General features: G+C 42.4%; 1 protein-coding gene across 2 annotated transcripts; it reads right to left on the bottom strand.

The window, feature by feature from the left end:
* Positions 1 to 1,092: 1,092 nt before the first annotated feature.
* fhl1a (four and a half LIM domains 1a) lies at positions 1,093 to 13,307 on the bottom strand. 2 transcript variants are annotated; one of them, XM_056601184.1, is made up of 6 exons: positions 13,122 to 13,307; positions 4,037 to 4,221; positions 3,463 to 3,640; positions 3,011 to 3,180; positions 2,542 to 2,728; positions 1,093 to 1,979 (listed from the first exon to the last, which is right to left on the bottom strand). In XM_056601184.1, exons 2-6 carry the CDS (start codon positions 4,190 to 4,192, stop codon positions 1,825 to 1,827), a joined length of 846 nt encoding a protein of 281 aa, XP_056457159.1. In that variant the 5' UTR covers positions 4,193 to 4,221; positions 13,122 to 13,307; the 3' UTR covers positions 1,093 to 1,824. The 2 variants fall into 2 exon arrangements, with proteins under 2 accessions (XP_056457159.1, XP_056457158.1); XM_056601183.1 differs by lacking the exon at positions 13,122 to 13,307 and adding an exon at positions 7,947 to 8,083.
* Between the last annotated feature and the right edge of the window lie 1,171 nt (positions 13,308 to 14,478).

Here is a 14,478-nt window from a genome sequence, read left to right as displayed (position 1 = left end):
GGAAAGAATTTAGAGTTCGGTCAGTCATGTCCAGCATTATCTTTTTTTCTTGATGCACACAAACGTGTTGAAAGCTTGAAGTTCGTAACGCTTGACATTTCCAAATATGCGTTATTTTTTTATGGACCTTTTTTTTCGCCTCCCTAGTTTTTGGACCTTCAAGTGTGTCTGGTTAAATCCAACCTCTTTGTAAATATATATCTACTGGCTAGACCATATAGCATAGAGATACGCTTTAAATAACAAGCATAAAGAATGTAACGCACTCAATAAGCCGCCCTTAATCATTCCACATGTTTCTGAGCGCAACACAGGTTTAGCATTCATCCATTATTTATCCCAAAGGTTTCAACGAAAAAGTTAAATTTTAACTTTTTCAAAATTAACACGCTGTGTATGAGGCTTTTTTTTATGAATTACTGGTTTGTGAGGCAGTTGTACTACTGCAGAATAAAATTGGTTGTGATGGAATTGGCTTGTTCAGTCACTGTCCACATACTTGGTTGACTATTTCCTTTTTTTTCTTAACCTAGAATTACCCACTCCCTAACCCTCACAGTGAAGCCCTTTGGCATGTTGAGTCCTTTTCTATATCGTAGGCACAACTAGGCATACAGAACGCAAACGTGTAGGGGACAATTGCTGCTTGCTGCTCGAAGGGACTCCTAGATTTCACGCTCGGATAATTTTTTTATTTTAATGTTTAATACCGGTTACATTTCTGCAGGCTGAGGGATAAAAAGCGTCGCTGGCGGAGTTGAACCGCTCTTTATCGACAACACGGTCTAGCGCTAGAGTAGAACGGTGCCTTAGGTTAAGACTTTTATTTTGATAGAATTACATAAATAATACGAATTTGTCGCATCCATACCTCGGCCACGACAATCAGTCGACCCAACTAGGGCGACAGTGTGAATTGAATATTTGTTTCTCTCTCATTCTCTCGTTCGCTCTTAATAGAGGGTTTTTGTTCAAACCTAATAAAGCCCTGTCCAAAAATTATATTTGTAAATACATCTTAAGTGTACTGAAATTATACAAACTGTTTAAAAAAAATAAACTTTTGCAAAACTACTTTTCTTGTGTCTTTTGCACTCATTAAATTACAGCAGGGGGTAATTAACATCCTTGTATTTATTCATTATTAAAGCACAGGCGTAGTCAGTTAAACTCACAATGCCTTTTTTGATCATCTTAGTAAATGCTTATAAGGTTCTCAAAGCATCTAAAGTTGTTTGGAATATGTATATCAAAGCTTGTATGGATTAGCAGCAGTTAACGCTAAGAAAGCAATATCTTCTCTTTCAATGATCCCAGGAGCCATTGAAAAGGGCTTTTCTTTGTAAGGCAACAGGAGAAAAAAAGCTTGTATTAATATAGTTCACAGGCTCGCCAAAGAACACTTGCTAATATATAGCCATGAAACATTCACTGTTGGTAATTAGTTAAAGGGGTGACATGCCAACAGGTGCGAGTGTGATTAGCCATTTGAAAATCTGGAAATGGCCGATATTCAAACGGCTTGTAATGGCTAATCACACTCGCATCTTGTGGCATAATATCACCCCTTTAACCCAAAGACATACTTACTAACGGTTCATGCTATCTTAAAATGAAGCCTTTACATGATCCCTTCCCAATGTCATACAGCGTGGATGTTATCACCAATTACCGTGGAAAAGACGTATACAAGCATTTTTAACGTTAAAATTGCAATAGCATTGAAAATAATTTCTAGGAAAAGCTGTACTTCCACTTGAACACACTTTCCCTCTGACTGATCTTTCCTCTGGACCTCAGTGGAGCGTTTCCTTTTCCTGCCGCTCACAGCTTCTTAGCGCAGTCGGGGCAGTAGATATGTTCTCCGTTGAGCACGAAGCGCTTGTTGGCCAAGCTGAGGCAGCACTTCTTGCAGTTGAAGCAGTACTCGTGCCAGGAGAAGCCTTCGTAGTTCACCACGTTGGTGCCATGGCCAAACCCTGCAGCACCACAAGGAACAGGACACACACAGGGACATCTGTCACTCGCCAGCACAAACACAACAGAGAAGTCTGTGTGGATTGTGTGTTCAGAAATGAATGCGGTTTCAATTTGCGTTGCCACTGGACACATTTGAATTGGTTTCAGATTGGACCTCACTGCAGCAGAATAATTACAGTCAGTGATGTTACAGTCGAAAAATCTGGCTTCTTGAAATGAAAGTAGTGAATGTTAAGCTCATTAGAGTTGGGCGGACATCAAATGGGTCTTTTGCAAGTAATAAGGGAATTGCCAGATATTTAATGGCGTTTACAGATCAAAATACCAAGGTCAGATGACCTCAGTGTGCGGGGAGTGAATGTACAGAAGAGAATAATCCTGCCTATGTAAAGGCAATCGGAAAGTGCGCAAGAAGGGTGTTATCTGATTAAACATGCCTTGCCTCGGAATACAGCACCTAATTCAGTTTTTCGAGTTTATTCTCTGGCGTACATTCTAGATCGAATTATTTAAATAATGTGTGTGTGTGTGTGTGTGTGTGTGTGTGCTAGCAGTGCTCGCCTGTGATGGGGTTCTTGCATCCGTGACACTTCTTGGCCACGTCGGTCTTGTAGCAGTCCACGCAGAAGATGTCGTTCTCGTGGGCGGTGAAGCGCGCCCCGGCCAGGGGCTTGCGGCAGGTACGGCACACGAAGCATTCGGAGTGCCAGGGCTGGTCCTGGTAGCTGATGCCCCCCGTGGTGATTGGCTGACGCACAGAGGGAGACATAGATAAGGGGTTAGTTCAAACAGTGTACGGCCACTGTTGATTTGTGTGGGGCTTGGTGTCCCATGTTGCACTCCCAACTAAACCCCGGGAAGAGTGACTCTTGAGTTAGACTCGTTCCCTTAGATTAATCCTTAGTCTCTCACATCCTTTTCCAAATAAAGTGAATCAGAGGCCCACATGTGAACCTGTGAGTGTGTCCATTTCATTCTGGGTCAGTCTGTATGAAACCGATGATAATCACAAGAGGAACACACAGCCTACCTGCTTGCAATGGAAGCATTTCTTGGAGAACTTCTTGTCGTGGCAGGGGGCGCAGTAGATGTCGTCGCCCTTGTTCAGGAAGCTCTGCGCGCGGATGGGCAGCTTGCACTCGAAGCACTTGAAGCAGTCCTCATGCCATACCTTCTTCTTGTACTCCACGTTCTGGGATCCTGAAACACAGCCCGACAAGCCGAGGCTGATACAGTGGGAACGACTGAACAAGAGCCCAGCAATATGAGGAGGTAAACCGTGACCCTGACGCCCTGCTACAGGCCCACTGGATTCTTCCCTTCCTGAGATGCATTTTAACACGACGTGGGGTTTGGGTTTATAAACCACCCGGAAATAAACTGTTAAATAAAGTGATGATTGCAAAGAAGTGATAGAAACTAATCAAATCGGCAGGGATGTGTTACGGTTTTGTGCAATGTTGGACCAAAACCTAAACCCACCTGGCAGGACCACCTTGTAGCAACCCTGGCAACGGTTGCCATCCTCGCGGGAGCCGCACTTGCCGCACATGATCTTGCCGTCGTCCCGAGCGTTGAAGGCCTCGCTGGCCAGCGGGGCGTAGCACTTGGCGCAGCGGAAGCAGTCCTCGTGCCAGTAGCGGTTCTTGTGGGTGAGCTCCTGGATAAACAGAGCGAAGAAAGGGGTGAGGAACCTGTTACTTGTTTAGTCTTCATATAAGAACTGCTTAATTATGTTGGCACAGTTCACTCCTGGGGTTCTATCCAAACTATCAGCCGGGTAGCCTATTACAGAAGCGTTCATGTGCGTTGGAACGTCATGCGGAAGAGTCAAGGGAGTTGGGGATGCGTAACTTTATTAGGCAGTAATTGAACACTCTCATCCGTGTAACTATGTGGGCCTCACTCCGGGGTGGGAGGAATCAGCGGGCCGCCAGAGCAACATCTGCCCAACATTTTTGACAGTGTCTATAAACTAAAAAAATATGTTTTTTGTCGTCATTCTACTTTTCTCTCAGATCACTTTTTTTATTTATTTTGTTTTAGTGTACTTCACCTTAGCGTCGGCCCCGATAGGGCGTCGGCATTCCACGCACGTGTTGGCGCAGATCTTGTCAAAGCACTTGGTGCACACGTGCTTCTCGTCCTTCTGCACGTACTTCTTGCCGTGCAGGTTGTCACGGCAGTAGAAGCAGTCGAATCGTTCGGTCATGGTGGAGGAGAGATAGCTCCTGGGGGTTCCTAGAAGAAATACAGTAAAGCACATAACTATTAAACACCAGCAGGGGGCATCATTCCCCTTAATACAATACAATAATTTTTTATTATAATTTTTTTCCCGGGGTGTGATACAATTATACAACCACAGTATAATAGTGGTTGTTGTTTGTGTCTGTAGGCAATATAAACACAATATACACAATATACCCATACATAAAATTGGATAATGGACAGGAGAGTGAAAGATATCCCGTTATTGTTATTACCAGAAGGTCACTGCTGGCCTCCAGTATACCAGCCAAGTGAGGTGTGTGCGTGCGTGCGTGTGTGTGTGTGCGAGAGAGAGAGAGAGAGAGAGAGAGAGACGGGTGTGTGTTTGTGTGAGAGAGAAAGGGTGTGTGTGTGTGTGTGATAGAGTGCCTTAATGTATGTGTGTGTGTGTGTGTGTGTGTGTGTGTGTGTGTGTGTGTGTGTGTGTGTGTGTGTGTGTGAGAGTACTTTAATCTGTGCGTGTGTGTGTGTGAGTAGTCTCTGCCATCACAATGTGTTGTCGGGATTCTGCAGGCCGGCTGTGTTATCGTGTTCCAAATTGCAAAGTTGATGTCATATTTTTAGAAGGTCTGCCCCCCCTGCCCTCTTGCTTCTACACACACAAACAAGTGTGACTCCCCCCCCCCCCCCCCCCCCCCCACACACACACACACACACGATCCCACACACCAGTCCCCTCATCACCACCACGATCCACCCTTTGCCTGTCCGCATTTCAGCAAGGCAATGTTATTTGCTATTAGTGTCCAAAAAGATGTAAACAGAGGAGTGCTAGCGACATTCCCTGCATTCCCATCACGCCGCTAAGGCAGCCGGCGGGGGTGTGTGGGGGTCATTAGAATGTCTATTGAGACTAGGGGACCCTAAGCACGCCCCAGAATTATTCATCTCACATCTCACATCTTCATCTCAAATCTACGCTGTGTGTGTGTGTGTGTGTGTGTGTGTGTGTGTGTGTGTGTGTGTGTGTGTGTGTGTGTGTGTGTGTTTCTGTGTGTGTGTGTGTGTGTGTGTGTGTGTGTGTGTGTGTGTGTGTGTGTGTGCACGCATGTGTGTGTGTGCGCACATGTGTGTCTGCGGGTGGATCAACATCCGGCCCCCTTCTTCTTCTACGCCACTTTTGCTGAACTGGGACTGTCAACATCCGGGATAATATATCGGTAACAGGGCTCTCAAGTCTCACGCGTTCGGCGTGAGATCATAGCTGTGTTCGAAATCGTTCCCTATCACGGATATAGTGCACTATGTAGGGTGCTCGCCATTTTGTAGTGGTGTTCGAATTCTTTTTTTTTTTTTATATTAGTGTTAAGGGCCAATAATGCTTACTATCATTCTTTAGTTACAGGTCTGTGGACAAATTTGTATGCAGTCACATGTAAATAACATGTTATGATGGTGTAGCCATGCATGTTGTTTTATTGTTAACTTTTCATCATAAGACCTTTGAAATAAACATGACTTAACATGGCAGATACCTGTGTATTGTTTATCATATGTGGTAAGAGTAAGGTTTTTAACTCTGTTCCTTAGAACCTACTTACAGTAAAAATCACTTCTGAAGGAAAAAAAGATCTTCTTATCTATTGTTACTATTATATTGTTTAAAATGTACACATATATTAAAAAAATATATAGCGTATAAAAAGTGGCTGGTAAAAAAGATGAGTGGCTGGTAGATTTTTAAAAATACCTGCCACAGTGGCTGGTGGGCAAAAAAGTTAATTTCCTTCTCTGGTGTGTACACATTCCCTGCATAGATGCGTGTGCGCGTATGTGGTGCAATACAGCGGGAGATTCTCTCATCAGATATGATTGTTAAGGTCAAAGTGTGTCAATCCGGCCCAACACAATCAGAAGGCCATGGTGGGATACGGCCCCGGTCGCCATGCCATTTAGTCCTGCTGGTTACCATAGGAACACGGGGGGGGGGGCAAATATTTATACCAGGGAATTGGAACTATTTGAGTGGGATGTGGTAAACAGCCGTGTTAGACAGAGAGAGAGGGTCGAGGGCTCCAGGGCTGAGGGTATGCACTCTGAGACCCAGGACGTGTGTGTGTGTGTGTGTGTGTGTGTGTGTGTGTGTGTGTGTGTGTGTGTGTGTGTGTGTGTGTGTGTGTGTGTGTGTGTGTGTGTGTGTGTGTGTGTGTGTGTGTGTCATCGCCAGGGTTGGATAGATGTAGCCTGGGTCGAGGGATGGAGTGATGGGGAGGGAGGGAGGGATGGACTATCTGCAGCTGTGCTAGAGGATATAAGTTTGGCTTGTGCTGCCTTCCGCTCTCTCTCTTTCACACACACAATCACACACACACACACACACACACACACACACACAATATGGAATTGTAGCCAAAGGTAAAACTGTCAACACACATCAACAACGCCCCCCCCCCCATCTCACACACACACACACACACACACACACACACACACACACATACACACACACACACACACACACACACACACACACACACACACACACACACACACACAGGCCGATAAAAAAATATAAATGGTAAAGCCTTATCAACACACACACACACACACACCACCTTCCTGATAGCAATACTGAACATGATAACCTCACTCAAAGCAGAATACATGGATCTGGTGTTCAAGCTGTCCTTTATCAATCTAGTTGACCTTTCAGAGAAACAAACTGGGTGGGTACTTCTGGGACTGTTCAGACACTGGGGCTCCAGACACGACTCATCTATGACCAAGACCTTAATCTCCTTTCACAAACAGCCCGACAGCTGTCCCCTCTATAACAGCCGTGGTATGTTCCAGGCTCCTAAATCGGGGTGGATTGGGGTATACCATTGCAGCCGCTGGGGAACAAAGGACTTTAATGAGAAAGGTCAGAGTCGGACCACTTTAAATGATGATTCATGCATAGTGGTGCTAAAGATAGACTGTAGAGAGTGAACTGGGGACAAGAACAGAGATGGCAACACCCGGCCAACACAACATCACTTCACTTATTACAAACCATAGAAGTTGGTTTAAGAAACACTTTTTTTTATTTGATCTTATGCAGTTAAATCATTTCTTACACTACTACCCCATATACGATCAACGTTTCATCTCTAAATGCATATAAACTGAAGAAATCCAACAGGAACCCGATTTCCCTATAATGAGTCGGATTTGGAAACAGTCCGTCTCTCCTTCCTGCTCTGTAACTCCGCTCCCTGCTAGGCGATGCCCTTCAGCATCCCACACATAATTGTCCAACAAATTCAATTATTTCCCTGTAGTCTATAATCACCCGGAGCTAGCAGACGGCTGCCGTACCACCTCTCTGAACCTAAGTCGCATCATGAGGTCTGGAAACCAGGCTAGTGATTCCTACCATCCTAAACAACCAATAGAACTCCAACTCAAACAGCTTTGCGAAACATGTATCTTGAAAGTAAATATCCTAAATGTATGTAACCGATAACACAGAATTACTATCACTACATCACGTCTGTAATGTATATATTATAGGCAGGGTGTTTGATTGCTGAGCAGATCTAGGTTTTGACCCCATTGTCCGCACCTAAGTGTAGGAATTAATAAGCATGGTCTTTTATATTATAAATCTGCAATAGTATGAAAGATTCACTCTAAGTCATATTTCGACAAATGTATCCGCCCAATAACTGAATGCTTCATAGTCAATGAACACATGACAGATCTTGCCTTACCTGTGTGCCTGAAAGACATGTTTGTGTTTGGGTAGTGTTCCTCCAGCTAACAGAGAAGATGGAACTAGAAACCCAAAGAGGCCGGCAGTAGCAGTAGCATCCACGGGAGACCCATGGTGCCCATACTGTAGTGGGTGTGTACTATATACCCTGGTGTGACCCTCACCCTTACACTGACACACCCAGGACCCCCAACACCAGCCCGGCCCCCACCTGACGTCCAGAGCCAACAAGGTCCTTTTTAGGACATGCAACAGAGGTATTGGGTTAATGCCATTATTCAGTGGGGATGGATCAAGTAGGCGATTGGGGATTGGGGATTCCTGGGCTATGTGATCATGACGCTAATAAATAAACAAGAAGAGGCCACGGTGCACTTGATACTGCTACTGAGTGACCTTTCAACCAAAGGTGTAGGGCTTTTCAAAAGACACGGTGGGTCCTTTGACATCACGTCTCAAAGAAAAGACACCGACAGATGTACGTAATACTACCCGCTAAGGAGAGACATAGGAACGTATGAATCAGCGGGTTGATGCTGAAGTCATCAAAGTTGTCCTTTAGGAAGTTATAATAGATCTATGTGTCCATGTTGTTGTTCGTCATCGCCTGTCTGTCTGTCTCCCTTAGGCTGATGCAGATGGACGGACTTAATCATTGATAATGATTCTGGCAACACTGACCCTCGTATTTCAACACAAAAAAAAGCTTGTGTGAGAGTGTGTGTCCGTGTCCAAGCGCTTCATCATTCAGGGGCATCTGGGTGTAATTACAGATAATATGTGGTCCATTAAGCATAGCAGGACATGCTTAATGGAAGTTTAAATTTATCCTGCATTACATCCAGCTACAGGAGTCAACCGACATCATAGAGACGCTTGCAGACACAAACAACAATAATTCAGACCTTCCCTCCCTCTCCCTAATCCATCCATCTTCACTTCATCTGCGCATCTGACAGTGCCTCCTGCTGGCTTTTTCCCAATAATTCTGTTGGTGGTGGTTGTCTGCCATCAACATTCGTAGGGCTGTTTATTCCGAAGCTGGCTCGGGCCTGCCTTGTTTTTTATCTGTCCAGCGCCACTTATGTGCTTAGGAGAAAGATGGTAGCAAAACATGTTCTGGAGTGTGATTTGACTGAAGATGATGTGGTGTGAATTTGTGTGGCTGGATGTGCAACATTCACACACATGTGTGTGGGTGTTAAAGAGACAGAGATAGAGAGAATTTGGTTGTTCAAGTGTGTGTATGTGTGTGTGTGTGTGTGTGTGTGTGTGTTGTTTGTGCATTTAATCTGGGCAGTGGCTTTATCACATGATCGAGCAACAATAGTCAGTACCAGCGAGGTACTGAATCTGGGGCCAGACCTCCAGACACCCCCATGGCTCCACCACCACTGCCCCCCTGCCTACCAACTGTTTCCTAATCCCTGCTTTTCCGCAAATGGAAATTGCTCATGACATCATCATTAGCTACACATGATATGCCATAAATAACATGTTTCCATGTATAGGAAAGAATGACCTTTATTTATTTAATATTTAATGTTTTAAGTTGTATTATTATATACATTGTGTTATTATTATTGAAGTACCATAGCATCTCATAATAAAGATTTATCAGTGCTATATCAACTATTCATTTTTTCTTTTTTCGGTTTGTACAAAACAACAAAATCTTCTGCTAGTGGGGACTGCAAAATACCATACAGAAGAACATTTTACTTAGTCAGCTTTCTCTTATCGAGCAGCACACACCTGGAACTCCAGTGCATACCAATTGAATTTAGGAATAATACAAACATAAACTATTTCCCTAAATCCATAAAGCAATGGATACTGGACCATAGGTAATGTGTTCCCTTGAGTGTGGTAATGCTATACTAACCTCCCTCTTGTCTGTGATTGTGAGCTTACTAACTGCTTAAGAGCTCCACGTTTACCGATTTTATGTTTTTTGTCCATATAATGTTGATGTCAATCATCTGTCTAACTATATGTTGTGTTGCTTTTATGCTTTTGTATGTTCTAAGATCACCCTGCCAGGGACTACAGATGAAAAATAGTTTTTTAACTAAATCTGGTGCATTTATATGTCCGATTCAATGGCCATGTTTGATTAATGCACACTGTCCCTTTTAAATAAATAAATAATATATATATATATTTATATATATATATATATATATATATATATATATATATATATATTCTATGTAATTTTGAAGCTTAAATTATTAATTAAGTGATAGCAGACATGTACTTTATTATAAGCAATTTAGTATGAATAATCTATGATGCATTCTCTTCACTTCTCTCAATCATTTCACGATGGGGCTTAATCCCCTAGCTGCCATTGGTTCCATTTTGATTCTAAACGCTAGCTCGGTGGAGAGTCTGAACACAGAATTCAGCTAGCGCGTAGAAACCAAGATGGCTGCAAGGTAAATAAGGCCCATTGTGGGTGCCACAGGTTGTTTTTCTCTCCCTTCCTGTAATGGACCATTTATTTAATGACCAGTTTGCTGGAAAGGGACCCTTTAGAGACAGGTTGAGAGAGCTATTCCATTACATTAAATATAAGTTCTCCCAAGTGGAGCAGGAATAAACACACATCTCCTCCCACTCTACCCCACCATTCATCGTAGGAGTTTACACAAGATTACACAGACAAGACGAGAGAGCCTAATGTACCTGCAACCTCGTTCCTCAATGTGAATGCTGGCCCAGAACAGTGTTTCGTATTGAGTCACCCTCCATTCCTGGCTAGCCCACAGAGCGAGAAGAGTGAGTGAGTGAGTGAGTGAGTGAGTGAGTGAGCGAGTGAGTGAGTGAGTGAGTGAGTGAGTGAGCGAGTGAGCGTGAGAGAGAGAGAGAGAGAGAGAGAGAGAGAGAGAGAGAGAGAGAGAGAGAGAGAGAGAGAGAGAGAGATGAGAGAGATGAGAGAAAGAAAGATGAGAGCGAGAAAGAGAGAGAGAGAAAGAAAAAATAGAAAGAGAGAGAGAGAGAGAAAGAAAGAAATGTGCGAGAGTCAGTCAATCAAAGTCAGGAAGATAAACGCTACCACTGGCAACTGTTACTCCACAACAGATAGAGCCATACATATTATACACACACAATAAATCACCAACACACAGACAGAGAAATGCTCGGATACACACAAGGCTGGCTACGAAAGCACTAACAAGCAGTGCGTAGGACAAAAACGCCAAACACAGACACACACGTGTGATTTCTGGCTGAACAAAGGGCCAGGAGGGCCAACTTCGAAACACAATAACATTTTATCAAGAGGAAGAAAAGGCTACGGGCCGTTGTGCGCACATCAGCTAGGTCAATGTGTTCCACTAATGAGCAGCAGGGTCTCATTTAAAGAGGTGAGGGGGGGGTTGATGTCTTATTTTCCCTCACACCTCCACGGAGACACACACATACACACACACACACACAGGCTGGTATTTTATGACTCAAGAGTCTCTATTAAAATACTATTAAGTCTGTCTACTGCTACTTTTTTATCAGGAGTCATACATATTTCCATCGTAGAAATATTTCATTGTTGTGTTGATGTGAAATACCAGAGTAGCATAATGTTTATCTGCATCGATGAATCATATTAGTAAGCCTGGGAACCAGACGCATCACCGAGCTCGTGTTTTTATTTGCTCTGGCAGATGCGTCTGGCCAACCTCCAGCACTTCCGTCAAAAAACCAAGATGGATGCCACTGAAGTGGAACAGTCGGTTGAAAGTATTACACAAACAGGATTCAGTAAATGTTTGATTTACCAACTGACTACGGCTCTACGGCTCTACATCACATAATGTTCATTGCTATGCTTGGTTGTAGGTTTATCCAATGCGTCCATAGTTATTTTGGTCGATGTCAGGCTTTATATTAGCAGTATTACAGGTACAACTTTCATCCACACTTGATGTTTTTTTATTTTTTATATTTGATTAGCTCTCTACTTGGTCCTGATTATTCAATAATGTTCATCGTTTGGTGATCGGATTTGTTGGGTTTTTTCGAGCTATCGGATTTGCATTTCTTTTTTCGCTCTAACCCCAATACACATCAACTCGCTCAAATCATTTGTGAAACTGTCCTTTGTATTTTTTTAGAGCTAAATATTGGAAACTGAATGCAACTGTTTAAAAAGAACTGTGGATGAGAACTTCTCTGAGAGGAGTGCATGCTTAGTTCAGATTAGCTTAATACTTTGTGTCCGCTGTGTGTGACATCCCTCCACCTCCCTGTCTTTCGATCCATCCCTAACCTTAACTTTCTCTCTACCAGTCGCACTTAAAGTGAACCCTATTTTAAATGAAAAATTAAGCTTAAAAAATATGTCTTAAGCACTAGCAAGGCTTAGGGTTTAGACAAACGTAAACAAAAAGTTGGTATACGCCAACTTGTTCTCTGGTTCAAGATAACAAAAAATCCTGTCATCAAGTAAATGTCGACATTAATATGAAAAATATGAGTGTTGTGCCCTTTCAACTTAACAACACATTACATAAAACACAATGAGGTGCATTCAAATCTAAAAATATGTGTTCCAGATGAATGAGTACATAAATTCTTATTTATAGTAAAAAAAAATCTGCAGACAAAGAAGAAAAGTCTGAATGTAATTATAAGGGCATTTCAAGCTTTTTTTTATGTGTTTTACCCTCCTGCGCAATAGGTGATGTCATACAGGAACCATAAAAGAGAAAATCTTTGATGACATCATGTACTTGGTTTGGCAGCTGTCCAACATGAAAGAGGAGAGAGAGAGAGAGAGAGAGAGAGAGAGAGAGAGAGAGAGAGAGAGAGAGAGAGAGAGAGAGAGAGAGAGAGCTATTGCAGCTTGGTTTTGTCTTGTCTGACCTATGTTAAGGATGCAAAAAATCCTATTGCTCCATTCTCTTTGATGACTATGACAATAATAGGTAACTATTAAGAAAGAATAAAAAAGAATATTAATATGTTATATAGCCTATAACATATTTAATAATTTCCTGAAACATGCAAAAAATGGAATTCATCTTTTACAAAGTAAGCTACTTTATGACAACTAAACTATTTTCTAAGGCAATAACTGAGATAGGCTACGCTACGCGATGTAACCCTCATAAATAAAAGGCATTCCAAAAAAAAAAAGTGCTCTGTTAAGTGATGTAAAACTCACCTTTGTAAATGCAGACGAACAGTAGCCTTCAACCTTCAACGACTTGGAGCAAGAGGTATAAGCAGCCCGCTTTAAAGACAGGAGGAGCAAAGTAGGGAAAAAAATAAAAACTCTACAGTCACGCTCAGAAGCGTCTGTGTGCTGATCTTATAAACAACCACATAGCACTGATGTACTGCGTGTAAATAAAACGGAAATCTCTCATTTGTTTTGGCGTGTTTTTTTCGGTCCGCTTCGGATGGGCGCCATTCCAACGTTAAGTTGTTTAAAAAAAAAAAAGAAGATACAATACATTACGCAACCCCACCATCGGATCTGTTTTTTTATTCATGTTCACTGCCCTCCTTCTTTGGTCAAGAGGACGGCGAGAAATTGTATCAAGATGACTCATTCTAAAACTAAAGTAAATATTTCGAACTGGGATTTAGGCTCCAGCTTTCTTCTTACAACTGCAAATTGAAAACTGTAATTGATGCGGGTTGCTGTTTCAGAAGGTGACTTTGAGGAGACGGATGGTCGGATGGGGATGTATTTTTTGCTACACAACTGGACCAGACGAGTTCTAATGTTCACAAAATAAATTAATTGTCTTGCCATTAACATCCCACTGCTCCAACACAGTGTAAGTGAGTCTACTGCAGTAAAATAAAAAAGTTGTAGCCCATCAATACATAATTTCATCTTAAATCAAAATAAACAATCTGACTGACATTTAGCAATGATAAAGACGAGATGGTATACAGAACGCGGTGATCTTTAAACATATAGGTATAGAAAAAGAAGAAATAAAGATAATAAAGAATTCTGGGAAAGCCTGGAGTGGAGTGTTGTGACCATATTAGGAGTGTGTGACCTATCCAGAAGAAAATGTGCTTGGGTGAAAAAAACGGAAAATAATAAAAGTCCTCTCACTTATCCTTCAGGAAAATACACCAGTTCCCCTTGAGAACGGACTTTTTAATCAGTGTTAACTCCACATCTGGAGGATACTTAATCATTTCATGCAGCCAGGACATGTCGTTTCAGACCGCAGAGATATCATGGCGTAGTAGTGAACCACTACTAAAAGAGCTCCAAAATAACAATCCATGCTACTTTCTGAAGCACTGATACGCTAGCCAATAGCGTATCAGTATATTATATAAGCTACCGTATATGGTCATATCAGGTAAGCCATGTATGGAACACTTCCATACCAAAATCTAAATTGAACCCAGCTGGTTTGCAGAAGGATTACTTTGAAAGTACCTTTCCTAGGGAAAGAAAGGAGTTAGACGAGAAGTTGTCTCGGAGGGAGAAACACTATAAATTCAGACAAAGGGGAAAGACAGTGGATTGATGATCTCAAAGTTAAACC

Source organism: Gadus chalcogrammus, chromosome 10 (genome assembly GCF_026213295.1).
Source record: "Gadus chalcogrammus isolate NIFS_2021 chromosome 10, NIFS_Gcha_1.0, whole genome shotgun sequence".
Lineage (NCBI taxonomy): Eukaryota > Metazoa > Chordata > Actinopteri > Gadiformes > Gadidae > Gadus > Gadus chalcogrammus.
This window is presented reverse-complemented; position numbering and strand designations above follow the sequence as displayed.